The following is a 23,967-nucleotide window of genomic DNA, read 5'->3' on the forward strand; positions in this document are numbered from 1 at the left end:
CTCACGTTTAGGAATGGGATACTTAGAGTTTCCCTCATTTGAGCCCCAACATACTCAGAGTTTGAACATAAACCGCTTTATGGAATACCCCTCAGGTGGGTACTTGAGAGAGAGAGACAGAGAGAGAGAGAGAGAGAGAGGAAAATTAACAAATGAAAGCACTAAAAATATGGGGTTTTAGTTTATAATGTTTATTTTAGTTCAAAATGATAATCACACTGAATATTACCAGCAACTCACAAAACGACAACAAAAACACACAAAAAAAGACAAAAATATACTGAACAATAAAAACAGACAAACAACATCAAAATACACACAAAATGACAACAAAGACACACTAAATGAGAGAAAAATACACAAGATCACTACAAAATGCACAAAAATAACAGAGAAACATACGAGACGACACCAAAAACACACACACTGAGATAGAATTTAAATAATACCAACATCACAAAAACAAAAACACACAAAGTCATGATAGAAATGATCTTGATTAGAACATGAAGTGAAAATACAAGAACCAGTCTTGGTCTCACATCAGGAGGGAGATGACCATAAATGATAAAAACTCTAGAAATAAATATATTCAGGAGGCACTAAATACTGTTTCTTTCCACTTATTTACAAAAGGAGATTCTTTAAAATGCGAGTTATTACTCATTCATTTCATCATTATGCTCTATAGTTGTTTTTTTCATATAATTCTGAGCAAAATAGTATGAGAACCACTGGTTGAGATGATGGATCTATAGGCCTATCTCCCCCCATATAAGTCTCTCCAATTAAACAAGTGGTTTAATCACACCTTTTGTCACAATTATTTTGTAGTTTTATTGGAAAACTCATGGATAGTTGATAAACTGCATTTCACACTGGAGTGTGTTATCCTAGTTCCTTTTTTCCTTGATTTTTCTGTCCATAGTTGAGATGTAAGTAGGAGGAGAAGAAATGACTGATTTACACTGGTTGCACATAACAAAAACTGGTTCTGGATGGCCATGATAGTATAAGAAAAGGAAGTGAGATTCTAAGAAAAACATTGAGTCTTGTTACTCATTGTGGCCTCTTCTTTTTTTGTTCGACTAGAATACTTTGCTCAGAATTGAGTGAAATAATTACTTTAGAGCATAATGTTGGATGAATGAGTAATAACACACATTGCAAAGAATCTAATTTTGTAAAAAAAAAAAAGTGAATTGAAACTGTATTTAGTGCCTCCTGAACAGAATTATTTCTATCGTTTTTTTCTCTCCCGCATGGTGTGCAGAGACCAAGACTGACTCTTGTATTTTCAGTTCATGTTCTAATCAAGATAATTTCTATCATCATTTTGTGTGTTTTTGTGTAATTTTGTATATTTTTTTGTTGTTTTTCTGTTCTTTTTATTATTCAATATGTTTTTCTCTTATTTTGTGTTCTTTGTTGTCATTTTTGTGTGTTGTTGGCATTATTTATTAATTCTGTGTGTGTGTTTTTGGTGTCGTTTTGTGTATTTTGTTGTTGGTCTGTTCTTTTTATTATTGACGATATTTTTCTATTATTTTGTCTGTTTTTGTCATCATTTTGTGAGTTGCTGGTATGAATTAGTATTGGGGTGTGAAAAAAAATCCATTTCACGATATATCGCAATTTTTTGGGTGCCATTTTTTTAATTTTTAAAAATCAATTCATTTTTTAATTTAATTCATTTTTTGGGGGGGGGATATTTAATCAATATATTTGTGTGCAATATTTCAGTGGTTACAAACTTTCAATGTGTTGCAATGGTTAATGCCTGCAATATTTATGTATGCACAATTATTTTTTCTTATTTTTGTGCATTATTAGGATGTTTTGCAGCAAATAGTTTTGACTCAATTTGTCCTCTGAATGATCAATATCTTCTGATGAACATATACAGCAACTTGATTTTTACTCTATGTTTAATTTTGATATTAACTGAGTAGAATATCACGACATATTGTGATAATATCGTATTGTTACCCAAGTATCGTGATACGTATCGTATTGCAACATCCTTGCCAATACTCACCCCTATTAAGTTTGATTATAATTTTCAACTAAAAATAAACATCATAAAACCCCATATTTTTTATGCTTTTATTTGTTAATTTTCTTCTTTCTCTCTCAAGTACCCCCTGTAGTGCTGTACCCCCATTTGTGAAACAGTGAAGTATAGGACTGATCAAGAAATGCTCACGAGGGGGTAGGGGGATTAGCAAAAGAACACCTTTTCACACTGAAAATATGTTGTTTTTGTTGTTGTTTTTTAAATCTCAATATCACAGTAAATGATCCGTCTGGCCTTCACAGGCCCAACAAGAAGAGAAACAGATGGATCTCCCAGCTAGAACCCTACCCATCCTCTTCCTCTTCATGTTTTTATTTTGCTTTGCGTCTTTAATATTTCCTGTCTTTCAACGCCCATCATCTGCTTCTTTTCAATCCTTCATTCATTCCTGTGTCTCTGACTCTTGCAGGCTCACGTGTACGACACACATGCACTGTCTTAAAACATTATCCAACACACACCAATCCACTGTGTGTGCAGCCAATGTGTTGTGTACAGTCCAGTCATCTGCTGATGAGTCACTGACCACTGCAGGGACACACTGCACCTTGCTGCCTCAGGGGCTCCATAGATCACTCTATACTTTTACTTTCAAAAGAGCGCAGCCATTCAAGTCAAACAAAGCTGAATCCATGCAAATTGTAGGATTTAAAACGTACATATATGAACAAAGTGTTGAAATGTGTACTTACACCATCCGGTATAACTCCTTGTGCACTTCGGCTTTTCTTCATCTTGATTAATGAGTCAGACTCAGGGTTTTTTTGTGTCCAGTGTGAAAATACAGCTCGTTCCTGCTTCCCCTCTTCAAACAGTACTTCTGCACATAAAAAAAGGAGGAGATAATATTAACAAACAACAGATCCAAATGTGTTTCATTACATGTTAACATTCCTATAATATATTGGCAGACAACAGCAAAAACACAGTGAATCATTAAACCCTGGCCAATTATTATTTCATTGGATTTCATCAGATGTCTGTCTACACACACACAGAAACAGACAAAGTTGGGGGTCACCACTAGGACATGAACCCACAATCTCTGCAGTGAGTTGAGGAGGCTCTAACCAGTGCGCCACCAAGCGGCCCTGCCTTATCGGGAGGTATTTGACGTGTAGAATTGTACATCACAGGAATTAAAGAATCTGAAAATAACAATTTGTAAGTACTTAGTAGTAATTTTGGTATCAATTTACTTGAAGTTCTATACATAAGGCTGAAATTATCTGTCAATAGCATGAATAAGGTGTCATGAAGGCTGTCATCTTGTATTGTTTACTAAATTATGACACCTTTGGAGCTATGTGGGCAATTTTTGGGTTAGGTGGATGGATCTAGTGGGGTTAGGGTAACAAACGAGACTTAACGACAGCCTTCATGACTCCTTATACATGCTGATGACAGATAATGACAGCCTTATGTATAAAACTTCAAGTATTTCCATAATTTTTAATAATACTAAAATACTTTGGAACACATTCTTGCAAAATTTTAAGCACAGCATTATATGGTAGTAAAAGTTGGTATTAAAATCCTCTACAATATTTTTTTTCATACACCCAAAATCAAGTTTCCCAAAAAGTGCTGTTTTTTAGGTTAAAAAAGGAAATGCATCTCTATAATAATAATTATGTGGGTTTCCAAACAAATAATTTTCCCCGAAACACTTCAGTGTGCGTGACTTCATGTGCAGCTTGTATACATCCACATTAAATATGTAAGGAAAAAATAGACCTTTTAGAGATGACTGACTATGTGATGTGACAGACATCAATCAATTCCATCCATGTCACTATTGATCTTTTATGTGTTTGCTACCAAATAACCTTCTTATATAGCATCTTTGCAGTGAAGTCAAATCTAGAAGAAGGGTATATGATTTAGAGTGCTTCTGCTGCTAGAGATGCTGTACACAGTTACCACAGAAAATAATAACATGAGGGGAAATTTTGCATGCTATCAGAACTGATTGTTTTTAGAATTTGTTTAAATAAAAAAATAAAAAAATCTAGGCATCAACTGTTAGTTAAAATTTCAGCAGGTGGGAGCAGTTATGATACACATACTAAGGCATAAATAAACAATTATATGGAACAAGAATCAAGGTCATTATAAACCCATATTTTGAGACTCTCTGGTTGTAAATAAACCATAAGATGTCAAATCTCCTTCGTGTACCTTTCAATGTAACCATACGTAATTCAGTTTATTTGTTTCAGTCTAACAACACAATATTCAAACATAAATTACAATTAAAGAATATATAACAAGGCTGAAACAAGCAGAAGCAAAAATGTGTATATGCCCAACATAAATAACATTCAAGTTACCTTTTCCAATAACACATACAAAAGAAATGAAAGCATTCAACAAGTGCATTTTGGTTGTCTTTTTTCAAATAATGCAGAGAAAAATACATAAATATATATATATATATATATATATATATATATATATATATATATATACATGAACTTTTTATAGACAATATTTCACAAAAAACACATTTCTACTGCTTAATACAACTCTCTAAAATATATTGTGACATTTTCTGTGTGTCACTCATTTGTATCTCTTCATCAACATTATTACACATTGTAACCCCGAGAATTCTCCGTTTAACTTCTAATCTTGCTTTTGGTAAAATAAACATAAATTGATCACTAATCTGTATTTGCTGGTTTACAGTGAGAAGAATTTTTAAATGCCTTCCAGAGGAGCATTTATTTTTGCTTTGAACATTATCTGTGATGCTTTATATTAAACAATAATTTTGAATTTCATAGGTTTTGATTTAATAAACAATAGATGTGTGTGGTCATAATATCCTGCTTTGTTTATCTATTCTATGGCCTTTTCTTGCAATAAAAAAATATAATTTATTATGATTTTAAAAGTGGTTCCCAGAGTTCTACAACAATGAATATATCATATATGGCAGTTAATATCAAATACAATAAATTGGGGAGGGCTGATGATGGTCAGAATTATGCAATAAAATAAATTATTTATTTAATTGCAATAACAAAACATGCATTGCTGTCTTAGAAAGATTGCACTTCTTGTAGTGTTGACCTTTGACAGCATGTGCAAACAAAAGAGAAAAAAAAAGTAAAACAAATGTGGCCTACCAATAGATAATCGTCATGTTTGATTTGATTTGTTGGTTTTAGGAAATTGTTAAGGCTCTGGTTACATGACTAGGTCAGGAATAAGCTTCCGACAACAAGACTAAAACCCCTAAGTGTTCTCGTAAGAATTCACCTTACAGTAAACACTGAGTTGTAATTAAATTCTGCCTCAAAAGCCTATTTTTTTTCTCTTTTCAAGTCCTCATCATTGAACTGCAGAAAAAAAAAAAGTCCCTTTAGGCTTTTTGTACCTCTACAGATAATTGTTAGTTTATCTAAAGCCGTTAATCAAATGCGTGGCCATGAGTTAGCAGTTGGGATAATGATTGAAGTGATCAAGCAGAGGCTTTAAAAGAAACACAAGAGATTGTCGTGCTAAAAGTGCTTCATTATAGAAACACTCTTCAGTGCCTCTCGGGGTGTTTATGTTCCTAAAGTAAATTAAAGTTGAAAAATAAAACATCTCTTTGTAGTTTGAGCATTAGCTTAGAGTTTTGGATGAAGCAGATATTAATTGTCTGGGTGTTTTCTTATTTTGTTGGTCAATCAACAGCATCACATCGATCACAACCAATCACATAGCAGCGCAAGGCCCTGAGACAGATAATCAATTGGAAACATGTGAGAGATCCCTCGAGAACAATGTTCTTGGTCCAGGGCCGTAGCAGCCATCAAACTGCCAACACAGCAGTTTCTCTAAAGACGATAAAAACATTCTTGTTCTACATCTATCAAGGTTACACAGTCACTTTTAATCTATTCAGTTCTGAAAAGCAGGTTCAGTTGCCTTATTAAAATGTATGTGAAACATGTTGATACGCTTCTTCTTTGACACGATGCGTGATGATAGTCGTAAATATTTTTTGTAAGAATATCTTTTCTGAAACATGTTTATTGATATGGTTGATATCTATAAAGGTCAAGCGATGGGACGATATACGATACTGAGCTCACGATGATGATATGGGACGATATTATTGGAAAGGGACAAAAGCCTAACAAAGAAAAAATACTCTGTGTATGATCTTTTCCAAGTTAACATAAAACAAACATACATAAATCAATTATTGCTATTAAATTGGGTAAAAAGTGCCAATATGCAAATAGAATGCAAAAACAGACAATTTAAGCCTAAAATTAAAACAAAATCATGTCATCATCATGGCATTCATACAAAAATATCCCTATCTGTGCAGAAACTTTGCATAACAAGTTTTTTTTTTTTTTTTTTTACACATCAAATTAGAACAGCAACGTTTCAATGTCACAATATCTTAGGGCTGGGCAAAAAAATCATTTAAATCGACTAATCAAATTTGTAAATAAAAATTATTTTTATTTTGCAAATTCAAGTTTTTTTTAATTTATTTATTTTAATTTTTTTTTTATTTTTTATTTCCACCACAGTTTTTTTCTGACTTTTTCATGTTCCGATGTGAGCCAGCCCCCTCTTTGTTTACCTTTTGAATAGGCTATATATGTGCCACTTTGGGATTGTTTTATGCATTTTAACTCTTGAGGACAATCACAGCAGATATATTGCACTTTTGACAATATATCTGATGTCTGCAGTCATTTTTAAGTGCATTAAAAAAAAAAATCGAAAATCAAATCGAAACTGAAAATTTTCTTTTAAAAAATCAGAGATTTTTTTTTTAAGGCAATATCGCCCAGCCCTACAATATCTTGTCGCAAGAAATTTCATCCCACCCTCATCATTGAACAAATAATACCACCTTTATATAATTATGTACATTCCACTCCTGGTTGTTCTCTCTGTAATAATTTCAAAAGTTAGAAACTATGGTGTCTAAAATCCATTGTTTCTACCCATTTATTCTTCCACTTAGGGACATGAGGGTCTGGTGGCACTTATTTCCAGCTCACATTTGGCAAAAGGTGGGGTACAGCCTGTACAGGACACCAGTCTGTCACAGGGCACAAATCCACAACCATTCACTGCTATTGTGGGAGGAAGCCAGGATAAAAAACAGCAGCTATCTATTTTATTAGGCTGAAAACTCTAATTTAATAGGTACAATGAATCATGAGTTGTACAGTATTATGACATATTGTAGTCTGAAGTACAGTGCATTGAAAGCCACACCAACACAGCAGTAAACTGCTAGCCAGTTATTCTACTAACCCAGTTAAAAAATAAAAACTTTACATTTCTCAAACAATATAATAAAAATCCTAATTTTCAATATAAACCCCAAATATTTATCTATTTTATGATAAATTATAATCAAAGAAGTCCACAAAACATGGAACACATTCTGTTGACACAACAGGAACAGGCTCTGTTTCAATTCTACACACACCCACATTTTAAAATACCACCACACCTTTGGAACAGCACACTGTACATACTGTATGGCATGTTTATACAGTAAACTAATAAAAACACACATTTTTACTCAAAGAATCAGTTCAGCAATAGATAGATTAGCCGTGGGTCGGTGTAGGTCGCACAGAAAGTGTAAAGTTAACAAGATTACAATTTCATTTAGCTGACACCTTTATCCAAAGTGACATACAACACAAGCAGTTAGAATTTAAAAGGGCCTTGCTCAATATCCCATAGTGATGGACCAGGTTGGATCTGAACCGCTGACCCTCTGATTGAAATACGCTTTCTTAACCATTACCAGCCTTGGAGGGTACTAGTCTTGAGTTATTTTATTATTATTTTATTTTTTATTTTTTAATAAAACCCAAAATGTCATAACTGGTCAATAATGTCACAAAAGTGATGAGCCCGAAATATAATAAAAACTGTATTTAAATAGAAGCCAAAATGTTACAACTGGTCAATAATGTTACAAGATGCTGAACCCAAAACATCAAAACTCTTTTTTACATTTACAAGGGCGACCGTGGCTTAGGTGGTAGTGGGTCGTCTTCTGATCGAGAGGTTGGGGGTTCGATCCCAGTACCTGACTATGTGTCGAAGTGTCCTTGGGCAAGACACTGAACCCAAAGTTGCTCCCAGTGGTCGACTAGCGCCTTGCATGGCAGTCCTGTCCCACTGGTGTGTGAATGTGAGAGTGATTGGGTGAATGAGCTGATATGTAAAGCGCTTTGAGACTGCTTCAGTGTGGTGATAAAGCGCTATATAAAATCAAGTCCATTTACCAAGTCCATTTTACATTTATAAAAAAAAAGTTAACAAAAATGTCAAAGTTCTCCAAAAGACTTGAATATATGCAATAACGCAAAAAAGCTTTTACGTTTTGTTCTCAGCATCTTGTTACATTATTGACCAGTTGCAACATTTTGTGCTTTATTACATTTTCTTCATAATTACATTTCAGGTCCAGCACTTTTGTTGCATTATTAAACAGTTATTACATGTTTCTTCAATACAATTTGGGTCGTTGTTACATATCAGGCCCAATATTGCTCAAATAAAGCATGTGTTTTTTATGCTTTGTTACCATGGAACTGCAAAACAAACATGATACAATGTTAAATTACTTTTTATATTAACGTGGAATTGAATAAACATTAATGGCACTTCATATTTTGTAAGTTCTTTAATGTCAACTTGACCTTTACTGACCAACCACCTTACTGGAAATCGCACCAAGCTGAAACAGATACCGATCAATACGTCCAAGAAATGTGAGGAACACAGTTATTTCAGTAAGGATGTCTACATTTCAGGACAGTATGTCGGGAAAGAAATGCATTCTGCAAACAGCAAACCTGGAAAGTATGTGCTCAGTTTCTAATCTTGTCCATCCTCCCAAGAATGCCTATGTAAGCACAGCCTTGACATAAAGAAGCTTATGCACTTCATACATCATGGCCACCCTAGCATTGGCTAATGGGCACTTGGGGAATGAAAAAGATGTATTTTTAATAGAAAAATGTTAATCTTTTAAGAACCACGTGAGGTTTAATTTATCTAAACTACAACATTATAATAATGTGAGTGAATAGTGGTGCATGTAGTGTTCTAAATGTCATATATTCACTGCAAACACACATTTGGAAGTGCAATTTAAAGCACACACACAGTGTGATTTATAGTCATAAAGAAAGCAATGCTTGAACACACCACATCCAGAAACTTACCTTATATTGTCAAAAACTCAAAATATAGAATATTTGTTACCAATCATATGAAACAGTGCTGGACACATGGATTATATGCAGCAAATAAACAGTTCCATATTGGCTGATTTGGAGATTGCCGATACAATTCCATCAATCAAGGTCCCAAGCATTTATGACACATCTTATAAATAAACCAAAATAGTCCAACAGTTCAAATTTGTAAGAAAGATTAAATTATACAAGAGATGAGTTAGTTTGCAAAAAAATTACTCTTAGATAAAAGGAAAATTGCAATCCAAATAGAAGGAAAGTTAAATGTTTGCATCTGACCATAAGTTTCTAGTACCTTTAACCTAAATAAATGAAATGAGTAAAAGGAAATGTCTGCATGACACTGACAGAGCAACATGTTTAAATAAAATATATCTAATAAAAAATCCATGCATTTCCATTATCAAAGCAAACTATTAATTCATGACAAATATGGGTATTTATGGGTCCTTTTCAAAGAATGTTCGAATTCAGTGACTGTGGAAACTGTTTTGCCTTTGTATCCCGTGCCAAATCAGAGTCCAGCAGAACAGTGAAGAGAGGCCTGAGAAGAGTACCGTACTTGATGCTCATCAAAATTGCTTTTCTACAACTAATTCACAAAAGTTTCTGTCTAAAATATAACTAGAAAAATTCAATAGTTGTTTCAATTTCACTGAATAATTTTTAAACAGAGGTAAAGATTTTGTGCTTTTATTCTTTTTAATTTTTCTATTGAGTGCATGATGTGTCCTGTTGTATCACACCTGTGTAAATCTGTTGGCATGGATAAAATGTGAAACATTTAACATTAGCAGACATTATCTTAATGTCTGAGGAAAACAATTTGTTCCACCAAAAGTATTGTTTAGCAAGTCATGAGACTTTTACTAAAATACTTGGTTTCGTTAAGTTGTGGTTTTGTTGACAGTCAAAACATGTCGGGAGAGAAACATTTCTTGAGAAACCTTGTCTGAATAAACTAAACCTCAACTTAACATACTGTTTAAAAAGAAGAAAAAATGTATCTTATTACTTGCGTTTCACCAGGAAACAAAAAACGTCTCTAAAATTGTGTTTATCTGGTATTTTCTGGAGAACACGTTCTGACGAACTTCAGTTGGGCCCACGGAACGTCTCGGCGCAGAATAGCACGTACCATGTTCCCAAGAATTCAGTGAAATGACTCGGTTCCACCAAGTGAAACAAATTAATTTGTGCAACGTAAAAACGTAATCTACTTTGAATTACCTTAGAAACAATATATCACAAGACTGTTTTGATAAATTTAAATTTAGAAATTTAGAATTACCTTACAAAAAGGTCTCTGAGAGGCTCTTGACATCCACTCATAGAATATCCATGTCAAATTAAAGACCGATTCAATGAGCATTAATGGATCAATAGTCATTTGAAAAATGGGGACCCCGGGAGTGGCATATACGGAGTAATGGGGCCCATTCATATATTGGCATGTGTCAATGATTCGGTACCAACTGTCGCAATATTTGACTCACATAAATTACAAAACAACTTTCATGGAAATTGCCTAAAAAGGGTGGTGGGCCCCTAATCGAATTGTGCGAGGCATAGTCGTAATCTACGTTGAATTACTTTTGAAACAATATATCACACGACTATGTTCCCATAAATTTAGAAATTACCAAAAATGGGGGGTTGGCCCCATTTAAAAAAAAGGGCTCAGAGCGTCTCATCATATTAATTCATAACAAATTGCATACCAATCAAATGAGAACTAAAGGAGGAGTAGTCATTTGAAAAATGACCCCCAGTGACACATTATGGGCCCCATTTATAGGGGTAAGAAGGAAAAAATAAAAATCTTTTTTTTTTTTTTACTTTGCAACATACAAGACAAAAGACAGGGACAAACAATAATGTGATAACCTGACAGCATACAGCCAGAGAACAATGAGATGAAGAGAGGAAAATTTATATTAATAACGAAATAATGATAATAATACAAATTCTAAATTGACTCAGCCAGCAGCCCTAGCACCCTAAGAGGCTGAGGTGCTCAACCCAGCAGACACAAGGGGTCCATGGTACCCATCTCCCCCCCCAGGCCCCCTCTACTCCTTTTCACATGTATACCTTGAATTTATTCATGTAGTCACTGAGAGTTGAGACTTAGTTCTGGAAGAAAGGGGTAGCTGGCCTGAGCTTTTATTTAGGCAATTTTATTGCTTCTTGTACAGTAAGTACGTTTTGTGTCTTAAGTTTGCCTTTGTGTGTTTACATAATTGGAATCAGTTTATTTAAAATTATCTCATAAAAACTATTGCTTTGATGCCATAATTTGCCTTAACACACTATGCATTGTATCAGTTTTTGAATCGAGAATCCGTTAAAACGAGAATCGATTTTGAATCGAATCGTGACCCTATGAATCGGAATGGAATCGTGAGACACCCACCGTGAGATTCACATCCCTACCCATTTATATATTGGTATGTGCCAATGAATCTCACCAAATGAGACTCTTTTTTTCTTTTGGGGGCCCCTTGGGCCCCAAATCGAAAATCACCATTCACGAACAATAGAGGAGTAGCAACTTTAACTAGTGTAACAAGAAGAACAAAGTGAGTGGCGTTTTGAATTCGGTAGCCCGGCCTAATAAGTAAAACATACAACACGGGGGATATCTGTAACCCAACACAAACACAAGATCATCTAATTTTGTCCAATATCTGAATATCTGAAAGAAAAAAAAACTGAGGAAGTATAGGACAACTATATCAATATCAATACAAAAACTCACATACAAACACGTGCCTTGATGCTTCCAGTATTTGCAAGTGGATAGATTTTTTTTCCACCGTTCCCGGCACAGTGAAAATGCTGCATAGACACAGAATGTGTTCCTCATTGTGAAATGTTGCTGCTCAGCGACAGAAACAATTGTTACAATACACACAAACCACATCACCAACCAAACAGCCAGTAAGTGAATCATCAGTCTGGTAGCTCTTTCAAACGGAAGCTGGATGTATGCGTCTAGTTGATCCAGCAGTGGCAGAAAACAAAAGCCCAGTGGTCAGCTGAGTTCACACACTCTTTTATCGGAGGTTGAAAGGTAACCACGGTGTTAAGATAGAAAAGTCTCTGATTGATGCTCCACCTAGAGCTTTACAAAGGGGCTTGGTAAAGAACAGGCGCATGATACTTGAGCAATCCATCAATAAAATGAGATTTGAAAGGGAGATGTTGGTCCCAATTTTCTAGATTTATTGGAGTTTTTTCAAATGGTTATAATTGTGTTTGCACATGGGTTAGTCCTTCCCTAGTTGAGACCAGAATGATCACAACCTTTCATAGCATATGGATATGCTCTTAGCAAGGACAGTTAGCCTTCTCAAAGTATATCCAAATTAAAAAAATAAATGAAAAATTCAAAACTCTTAACACATTTTTGTCACTCAATTAACAAAGATTTCCACATTTGGTATAGTAATTACATACATAAAAAAAAAAAAAGATCAAATCTAAACAAAAACAAACTGACAATAACAGTAGCAATTATTGTAATAGTAGGAATAATATCAACAATAGTGCTAAACAAATAGTCAAGCAAAGTAATAGATATGCATACCCATAAGATTGAAAAGAGAAAGAAAAAAGGGCCACACAAAATTAGAATGTTTGTATATATATATACACACACACACACACCCATAGATATATGCACATATTACACATATAAATAAAATGAACAATTCACAAAGTATATTGAAAGTAAAAAAAATATATAGAATAAAAATTGAACACAGCATACTGATATTTAAAATAAAAATAAGTAAAGAAAATTTAAAGAATATAATTGAAAAAAATAAAATACCAATAACTAAAACTAAAATTTTTTGATGCTGCGGCAGATGCATCCAGTGCCGCAGAAGATGCATTCGGTGTGAACGCAGCATTAGAGCAACATATTTTTGTGTCTGTGTTTATTGTCACTTCAACTTCAATGTTCTTTTGTCTTTCATGTGCTGAAGCGTTTATGGACAGGAACACAGTGTACTACTAAAGCATAAAAACAAGTAGTCATTTTTCAGCTCCAAAAGAGCAATCACTAGGTCTGACATCTAATGTGTTTGACATTTCATGTTTGAGCTAGTAAACAGACACTTGTCATCGACTGTTTTAAGTGAGTGAAGTTTTTTTGGAAAAACCCCATGGCCCACAATTTAAACAATTTCAAGTATTTATTTGTTTATTTTTACATAATTTGGGCTTCCAGCTCATAAAACCCACAAAAACTGTGAAGAAATCACCATTTACTTTTCAGTTTTTTCAGAAAAAAAGAGAAGAAGGACTGGACTGTTGGCCAGTGGTCCAAGGTTCTCTTTTCTGATTACAGTAAAGTGTGCCTTTCATTCGGGTCCAAGGGTTTGGAGGAAGACGGGTGAGGAACAGAAGCCAAGCTACTTGAGGTCCAGAGTGAAATATCCACAGTCAGTCATGATTTGGGGTGCAATGTTCTGTTATGAGCAGGAAGCCCAAATTATGTAAAAATAAACAAATAAATACTTGAAATCGTTTATGAAAGTTTAACCTTTTGAATGGAATTATGGAAATTAAACAACTTTTCCATGATATTTTACTTTTTTGGAAAGGGTCTGTATATACATGACACACAGAGATAATGCATTACATACACAGTACAATGAGACAATAGGTGAGGAATGGATATTTACAAATTTACAGTGTGTGTGTGTTAGGGATGAGTATTGGCGAGGATGTTACAATACAATATGTATCACAATACTAGGGTCACGATATCGCAAATTTTTTTCACACCCCTCGTGTGTGCGCGTGTGTGTGTGTGTGTGTGTGTGTGTGTGTGTGTGTGTGTGTGTGTGTGTGTGTGTGTGTGTGTGTGTATTGAGAAGAGCCACTGTGCAGTATAGACTTTGTTTCGCTTGGCTGTCATTAATATGAAATTGATTGACAATGTTTTGTAATTCCTGTAAAATGGATTCAGTCCAATCAATAAATTATGAATTTATTCAGTGAAAGATCATAATGTACGTGGACAAAATTTCCTGCGATATATCGATTTTTGTACCGTGATAATCTCGTTAGTGTGGGCACAATACTGTGACAGTATCGTATGGAATGGTACCTGGCGATACCCAGCCCTGATTTTTATGTTGGATCTCCAAGACCAACATACAAGGTATATTTTATTTCACCTGTGGAAAAGGGATAATTATAACGTTCTTTAGCCTTCTGGAGTCTAAACTATAAGTAGCCATTTTGTTACTATAAAAACTGTCTAGCGTGGCTTGTATTATTTTTTTTTCAGCACATCAGCCATGTGAATCTATAAGTCATTTTTCATTTTGACATACTGTATAAAAAATTTACCTAAAATCCTAAAAATAAATAAATAAATAAATAAAAAATACAAAATCCGAGTAGAAAAAAAAAATGAAACCAAAAATATGTTTATCAAACCAGTTGGATGAATTAGAATGCAAATATAAAGTGTCATTTTCATAAACATATGTACAAGTTTACCAAAAAACTAAGTTTTATGCAACAATTTACATAAAAAAATAAACAAATCTGTATCAGTATTCTCAATGTAAATGGGAAGCAAGGTAAAGCTGACCAACTATCTGCTGATAAACTCAAATCAGTCTGTACGGCAGACAAAAAATGCGGAGCTTGTACCTGCCATCTCATGTTAACACAAAAATGTTTAACAGATTAAATACACAACTATGCATGTTTTTTTCTCTCTTCTAAATCTTAACCTTCAATGATAATTAAAAAAAAAATCCAAGGGAAATACATACATTTTAAGGGTGGTAATCAAAAATATAACACAAAAGGGATTTCTTTTTTAAGTATTAGTATTATAATTATTTAGATTTGCTCTACAAAAAGGTGTAGAATTGATTTTCTGATCATCTTTTTACCAAACAAATCATTGCAGTTTAATGATGACACAACTCTAATGCATAAAATCCCTATTGGAAATCACATTGATTTATTCTCCATTGGTAAAACAGCCAAACAAAGACGATCAATTTAGTTGACCTCATCTGACTCCATCTTCACTGGTAAACATGCTGAGTGGTTTCCTAATGGCTTGTTGGTAAGTGCAACAATTCAAAATGCAGTCTTTCAAATTGAATCAAGCCATTTTATTACTATTATTATTACAACATGTACAATGATATAAAAATGCAGGTATTTTCCTGTCCTCATGCTGCCTTGGTGTCCTCCAGACTACGATGTCTGGACTAGGTGTAGACGTCACCTTGTTTGACCTCACACTATATTGGCACCATCCAGATAAAGAGATAATATATAGAGATTCAAGATATATCAAGTTTTCTATATTGGGGATATGAAAAAAATTACAACATGGAAAGATATATATTTTTATATAACATATATTATTTAAATTAAAAAAAAATTACAATATCGAATGATATATTTTTTATAGCTTATGTTGTCTTAAAAAATTTCTGCTTTCACTACTTTTTAGAGCAGCATAAAAATCAGTTTGCTGGATTTCCGAGTGCTTTCTAACCCAGACCTTCATCTAAACAAGCCACACTACAGAACTCACTCACACATGCTGTCTCTGTGAGGAAAAAAAATACTCAAGTGGCACATATCGATCAGCCGTTTGTTAATAAATGTGCCTGTGTGGAATTTTGTATCAGCAAATTTAATCCAGATTTATCTTTTTGCATATGAAATTAAATCATCGTGATTAATATCGTTTATCGCCATTTTGAGAAAAAAATTTTAAAAAAAAAATCGAGGTATGAGTTTTGGTCCATATCGCCCAGCTCTACATCCAGACCAGAGAAAGAGAAGCGCTCCCAAAGCATCGAGGGAAATCACAAAGCACAGAACACGGCCGTGATGTGACTTTAGTTTTTACCTTACAGCAAATGAAGACGTCTGAGCACCACGAAAATGTTACTTTTGCACATATTTTAACCCGCTGACAGCCTCCATTGTCGAGCACAAAGAAGCTAAAGTTGTTTGTAGAACCTAATCACAACACACCAGGCAGTGCACTCTAGAAAAACAGCACTACCGGGACTCTCCAAAACAGCCAGTGCCTCCACCCCGGGACCACCGTGAAATACAGTCTCTTACCGGGTCGTAGTTGACGGTGACCTAGTCCTCCTCTAAGCCTCGGTGTGCAAACAGTAACCTACTGGCTTTATTGAGAGCCATGAGCTCCGTTTTTAAATCAGAGTCCGTTTGAGCCGCTCGTTCTCCTCCACCACCCAAAGAGTGCACCAATTGGTTGCCACTCAAGTGACGTCACACAGACCTCCAGCCAATGTCCTGCCAGCGCGCGCAGGTCCTCTGCCCTCATCATTTAATTATAATGAAGGTAACGGGCGATACCGTTCGTTCAAGCGGGGTCAATTACATGTTTCAATTACAATTACGTTTTCAATTACAATTAAAGTTACCAGCATTTTTTTCCAAATACAATTAAATTCCAGTAATTTTTTGTCCTCACAAATTACTAAAGTTAAATTACAATTACTGAGCCTGAAATAATAAACTTAATAAAAGTTAACCTTCCTCTTCCTGTTAGCATCTCTTATGATAACGGGTCCTAAATCATAAGTAAAATACTTTTTTCTAATGTGACATTTGACCAGATTTACAGCAATAATGTGATAATTTTTTCCTCGTTATAATATAATATTAAATCTAAATGTTAAATCTAAATGCCACAAGTGAAATTAAATATTCAGCTAATGTGAAAATTTACCAGAAGTACCAAAATAAAAGCTCACATTTTAACATTTAGATCTAACATTTGGATTTAGATTTAACATTTACATTTTACATTTAGATTTCAATGTAACATTTCAATTTTGATTTAACATCGACATATTTTTACGAGGGGAAAAAAAATGTGAAAATGTGATCTTTATAAACTAAATAATTCACAATTGTCAATAATAAAATTGCAATTAATCGATTGTCAATTCTTTGCACCGCCTATAGGAGACGGGGACAGATGGGGGAGTTCAGCGCTAGGACTAAGACGAAGACAAAAAAATCAAGATGGCAATAATCTACTCTGTCCACATGCGCTAATATACAATAATCAATATGCTGATGCTACAATTAGTGCAATCTTTTCACAACAACTATACATGTTTTTCCTTATGAAAATATATTAATACATTCATTATGTTGCATCATTTTCACCAGACTTCCCTAATAAAAAGTGAGCTCAAATGTATTAGTGGGAAAATATGTAAAATGAAAGGGCAGTGTTACACCTGAGTGAGGGGGAAATAAACGTATAAAGTGCTAGGGAAGACAGGAGAATTTATTTGTCTAAATAAAACAGAAGGCCCTGCTGGTTTGTTTGGCTTTTATTAGGGAATAAACTTAAACTTTATGCACTTTTTTGTTCAGTTTTTTTTTTAGTGTGTGTTAAATTCTGTGAAACTGACACTAAATCAAAGTAAATAAACTGAAGTTTTGCTCTCAGTACTGTTTTTTTCATCTTTGAGACAGATATTGCAATGTATCGTGTGAATTCTTTGCAATTTATTGATTATGATCCTGTCGTACCCGATTCCCTCTGCTACTCAGCACCTATTTCACCTGGTAAAAGCTCTCTCTCAGTCTGTTGGTTATGGCATAGAGGCTCTTCAGTCTCCACCCAGATAGTAGAAGATGCTAACCACGTCTAGACCACTGTACTAGTCATACGTATGAGGTGGATGTACTGCGGAGAGAAAATGATTTCTCCTTCCTCTTACAGAACGCCATGCTACAACTGTACCACACAGTGACACTGCTGGTAAGAATGCTTTCTGCGGTGCAATGGCCAAAGGAACACGTGATGGAAGCCAAGCTTTAGGTCTTATGAGTCTGCAGAGGAAGTTGAGTCTCATGGTGTGCTTTCCTAACCGGTGATTGTGGTGTCGGGCAGGGGTTTCCTCTACCGAATTTAACAACAATCTCTTCCTCCACATTTAGAGCTCATTTATTAACAAAAAGTCTAAATGATGATTACGTTTTGATTAATTCATTAGTATACTTTTTAATGGTCCATTCAAAGTTAAATTGAGGGCAGCCACTCTTACATTTTTACAAAAAAATAGACCAAAATGTGATCATTTGACTAAAAATGTCAAGAGTTGGACAAGAATCAATCCACAACGTTACTTCATACACAAATACATTTGTTTTCAGCCGAAACTTTTATTCGCGGCATTTGTTTACTCTTCAATTTAATCTATTGCATATGTCTGACCTCGTAAACTCTTCTCAGAAAGATTCGTTCTTAAATTCACAATGTTCTAATCGAGAGGCAACCGTCACTTCTATCTTGTGTCAACCTTTTTATTTCAACAACGCTGTCAATATTTGCAATACTGCAGTAGGCCTACGATGGTTCATCTATTTTGGGAATTTTCACCTCTGTGTTAACTTGCTATAAGCTCAGTAATTGCATGTTTCTCAGTAGTTGCATTCACTTTTGAATTTACTGCCTGCAGGAGCTTATGCAAATGACCTTTTTGATAGTGCATCAAAAATACATGTGTCGCTCCAAGTGATGTTGCTGTAAACCTTGTAGGTATTGTGTTGTTTCCAGGCAACCCTTGTTGTGGCAGTGATACATGGATGTCCAGGGGGCTTTTCCCCCTTTAACTTTATTATCCAATTTTCATTCACACTGATTACATTCAGTTTTTCTTTATTACTTTTCTACCTTTTTTTTTATCTTACATACCTAAATAACATAACAAAATAATGAAGCATGATTTCAGGCTTTTAATTTACCCAAATGTAAATTGAGTGTACAGCTACAGGAGCTACCATTTACTTATGGGGTTTTTAGCTCATAAAGAGCTAACCTCCCACTTGTGAAATAGCATTAGAGAAGAGTGGCAGCTTAGATGTTTTTCACATGTATCTGCAGGAGTGTATCTTCCTTCCTTTTGATTTCGATCAAAGTGGTGCAGCTCTTGCAGCGTAATTAGGCCACGGGTGAAAAGACAATGAAAATTAAACTACTCAAGTCTGCATCTCCTGGTTGAACAAATAAACAATTAGATCCAACCCCATGCATACATATTGTTGGCTTTTGATACATAGCTGTTTCACAGTGGAACAGCGACCAATTTGCATTAAGTATTCATGCCAAGACGCCTGGAAAACACAAAACAGTCGGCATGACAAAAGTGTTCTTCAGTTGAAAAATTTCCCTGGAAGGTATGTTTATGCCTCAATATTTAGCGTATGTTCACACAGTTTTTTCCTGTCAATCAGTCCAAAATGAATTTCATTCTTTGACGCACCAATTCTTTTTTTTTGTGTTTTTTTTTTTTTTGAGTACCTTGACTGAGGTTTACTTCAGGCACTCTTTCTAGTTGAAATTCTACACACATGTCTGTGTGCACAATTCACTGTCAGAGCTGCACAAATCGAGCTCTTCATGTTTGGTATATAGAGCCAAAATATATCCATTTTACTGACACCGTGTGGACATGGCTTTTTCTTTCCCATAAACAAAAAGAATACACAGACTCCCCAACTATGGCCCTAACCAGGGTTGGGGAAAATTACATTTTAGAATTAAAATGACATCTCTAATTTTCTGTGTTCAATTGCAACTCAAATACGATTCCTTGACCAGCATTTTTTCCAATTAAAATTACAATTATTATTTCCCCCATGACGGTCATCTACAATCAGATTTTCAATTACAATTACAGAGCCTTTAATGAATAATTCCATAAAACTTAACCTCTCTCTTGTGTTAGCTTTCCGTTAGCATATCGTATAACAATAGCTCAGTTTTGACCCAAATCTTAAATTAGCTGTAAAATATGCTAAAATATTATCTATCATCTAATTTGTTTCTCATCTCTTTGTTACCTTGTTAGGCTTCCTAATCAATGACAATATTGGTATTAATATTTTTGGTGTGGGAGTCTGAGCTGTTTTTCTGTCACTAGACCCCTCGATATAAACTATGTTTAACTGGGAAAACGATCCTTAAACAAACGGACAGGAAAACTTGATATGAAACATATTTAAATAATTTTTTACTGCGTGTGTGTAAGCCATAGAACTGTGACATGGTTCTCCTGGTTTACATTGAATTAAACTGTACAATTAAATAATTTGATTTTTTTTTTTGTAGAATTTCCATGCCAATTACAGTTAACTAAAGCTGAAAGCAGCGATGAACGGGCCCTCGCAACCACATGCATGTCGGGAAGTGGCACGCGTTGAGGTGCGTTGCATGTCGGGGTGTGGCAGAAATTTTTAAGTGTTGAGACGTAGCTGACCATTTTCAAGGATTATATCACAAATTACAAACTTTAGTGAATAAACGGTAAACTGTACACGTAGCTTTGCGACAATTCACGGCACTTTGTGACGTTTTCCGGCACTGCAGCTTACAGCGCATATTATGGAAAGGTGCTTCAGATAAACAGTAGCAATGGCACATTCAAAGGAAAAGCAACGAAAAGTTAACGCTGAAAATAGACAATATCCAACAGCACTTCAAGACGACCCACGCCAACTTTGACAACGACTATCCACCGGGTTTGGATGCTTAGCAGACAAAACTTGAAAGAAATAGTTTCAAACTACCAACCAAGCTCGGCAATCTGCTTGCACGCTGCAGCAAAAGGCGACAATGGCTACTCTTCGAGTAGCATGGATACTCGTGAAAAAGTAATTTACCGATGTGGAAACGGCAAAAGAATGCGTAAATGCCGCTGTCGATGAGGTGGTAACAGACAACAAAGTGAAACAACAGGTAACATCTTTTATTAAGGGAATTGCTCTGTTGGATACGACAACTGCGAGAAGGGTGAATGTTTTAGCCACAGACATTTTCAGTTTATTTATTTCTTGCACTTTTTAACCAACAGCTGCTGTCATTATTATTTAGTTACATTTAAAGCTGCTTGTGTTTTTTATTACTTGTACAAAAAGGGGAGATACTAAAAGAGAAAGACAGGAAATTCTCCCCCTTACTGCATGTTTATCATTGTACCGGTTATTAGAGCTATAATCTTTAACAGGCAGCAAATACTTATTCCTGATTATAGTTTTCTGGAGTTTAATAGAGTTTTATTTACCGGTGGGTAGTTCCTACTGCATATTTACAAGTTTATACATATTATTTCAGTAGTGTGCATAGTTCCTGTTATGAATACGTAGGCTACATCTGAATGAGGTAACCTTTTGAATAATAATAATTAGGAAATAAATAGATAACTAAAATACAACTGGTTTCCATGTGTTCCGAGCAGTAATAGCAGTGGTGATATTACAGTTGAAGCTAGTTATGTTGTTTTAAAACGTCTTACACGAAAAGCCAACAAGTGTATGCCTTTGTGACTAAGCTTCTTTTTTTTCTTTTGCAAGTTAAACCTGAAGCTAGTTATGTTGCTATTGGTTTTTCAATTTCATGCACAAAAAGCCAGTAGGTGCTGTTACTGTTATTTAATGAAACTAGAAACTGAAGACCAACTGGTGCTGATTAATATTGAAAATGTGATGCTTTGTGTCCATTCACTACGAGAGCAACGGTACAGGTGAGGGGTCTCCGCACAAGAGCCTCCTCCAGAGGAGATGTGGAGATCCCACACAGAACAACAACATTTGGACAAACTGCACTGTCCATCAGAGGAGGTCATTTTGGAACAGCCTTCCAACAAACATAAGAGAATGCCCGACTTATAGCTCTTTTAAAAAAAACAACCTAAACATCTTCTTAAGGTAAATCAGTCCTGAACTCATTTTAAAATGCAATTGTACAGTTTATATATTGTGTTTTGTATTCCATACACTGTATTACTTGTGTGACTAGCCTTGGGACTCCAGATGTAAATGAGCAGTTTTGCTATAATCTGGCACATTTACAATTTGTGTACAACTTACTTATGATTGTTCAGTGATGTGTTGTCCCGATCAAATAAATAAATACCAGGAATGTCCAGCCCACAAACCATAGCCTTCTGACAATATGGCCCACAGCAAAGTGTAGTTGAATAGCCCTGCTATATAGCATAGCTTCTTCTTTGGAGACTTTATAGTGTAGACTGTGCGTCTTATGAAGATAAACTTCATTAGTCCCACAAAGGGGAAATTTGTACTGTTTCAGCAGCAGATTAATAAAATAAAATTAAAACAGCATAAAACGGCAAAAAATATATATACACACATGGTCCAATATATAGTACAGAGAGAAAGAGGGAAGACATGTGGCAAGAAAGGAAATAATATCCTAATAACTGCTCTAGGAGCCCTGCCCATGTCCCATTTTTAAAAAAATGCACATCCTAGTGAAATGTCAGCCAAAACCTGACATTTAATTACTCATTAAGCGGATTTTCCACCATTATCCTTTTAAGGACCTCCCCTCTCGCTCCACTTTAGATTATCCCGTCCACATTTTCAGTATCCGTCACTTACATTTAAATGTCAAGGCTGTATCATGTTTTTCTGTGCCTTCTCCTCTCTTTCATTTTCCATGTCTCCTGGTACCTTCTCCATGCTGTTGACACTGTGCTGACAGACACAGGAAACCTTCTTTCCAGTGTGCTTTATTTGACTTGACCTCTTGGATGAACTGAACTTCCATGAGTTATAGACATCACCTAATGCTATGTCTAATGTTGAGGGGAATGGCAAAATGCAAAAGTGACCACAAAGTCAGCCATAAAGGCTCCAGACATAGAAATGGGGTATGTGGTGGTGACCACCTGCAGAGCCATCCATTTATAGGGGTTGTCTTGCTAATTGCCTCTAATTTCCACCTGTTCTCTGTTTCATTTGCACAACAGCAGGTTGAATTGATTCCCACTCAATGCTGCTTCCGAACATGAAAGGTTGATTTCCCACAAGTGTGATTGACTTGGAGTTACAGTGTGTTGTCCTTTTTAAAGCGCTATCTACTGTAACTATGGGGCGCCGCTTGTAAAGTTGCATATACTAAATTAATCAGCAACTTTTGCAACATTTATCAATAAACCACGTTTAAAAAAGTTAATTTTGATACTTTTGACCAGATTTACAACAATGTTTGTGAAATTTATGAGATTTACTTTTCTTGTAAAAATATGTCAATGTTAAATGTAAATCTAAACGCTTAATGTTAAATCTAAATGTCACGGGTAAAACTAAATATTTAGCTAATGTGCAAATTTACTGGAAGTACCAAAATAAAATCTCAACAGGAATGAGCTGAATTTCTCCCATATGAATAAAAAACAATTCTTGTTATTCTGATTGATTTGCCTTGTTTCTATTAAATCATGTAGGCTACGACCTCTTTGCACAATTTCTTTTTATTTAAAGTTAAAATACAAATTACAGTCAGGAGCCAACAAAACACCGTTTTAGAGCATTTTCCACACAGCTTAGTGTTTCCACAATGTGAGTCAGAGAGTTAAATAAACCTGTCTTTAAGAATATAATATTGAACATCCGTTACGATAACAGAAAGACTCTGCATTAGGAAGGAATTTTATATGAAAACCATTGATAAAAGTCAGTTACACGCAGGCAATGGTATGATAAGGATGACATTTTAATTTAGTTTTATACTCAAATGGACCCTAATGGTGAACCCCCTTCTCTCACACACTGGCACGCACA

At 34.9% G+C, this 23,967-nt stretch overlaps 1 protein-coding gene across 1 annotated transcript in view; it reads right to left on the bottom strand.

The window, feature by feature from the left end:
• The window catches only part of LOC114478770 (cAMP-specific 3',5'-cyclic phosphodiesterase 4B-like), a 62,141-nt gene extending 45,557 nt beyond the window's left edge, over window positions 1-16,584 (bottom strand). Inside the window, exons 1-2 of the mRNA XM_028472027.1 lie at window positions 16,456-16,584; window positions 2,770-2,897 (exon numbers count right to left, since the gene is read on the bottom strand). Of these exons, the coding sequence (XP_028327828.1) occupies window positions 2,770-2,811 (42 nt within the window). The 5' untranslated portion in view covers window positions 2,812-2,897; window positions 16,456-16,584. The remainder of the gene's footprint in view (window positions 1-2,769; window positions 2,898-16,455) is intronic.
• Between the last annotated feature and the right edge of the window lie 7,383 nt (window positions 16,585-23,967).

Source organism: Gouania willdenowi, chromosome 17 (genome assembly GCF_900634775.1).
Source record: "Gouania willdenowi chromosome 17, fGouWil2.1, whole genome shotgun sequence".
Lineage (NCBI taxonomy): Eukaryota > Metazoa > Chordata > Actinopteri > Blenniiformes > Gobiesocidae > Gouania > Gouania willdenowi.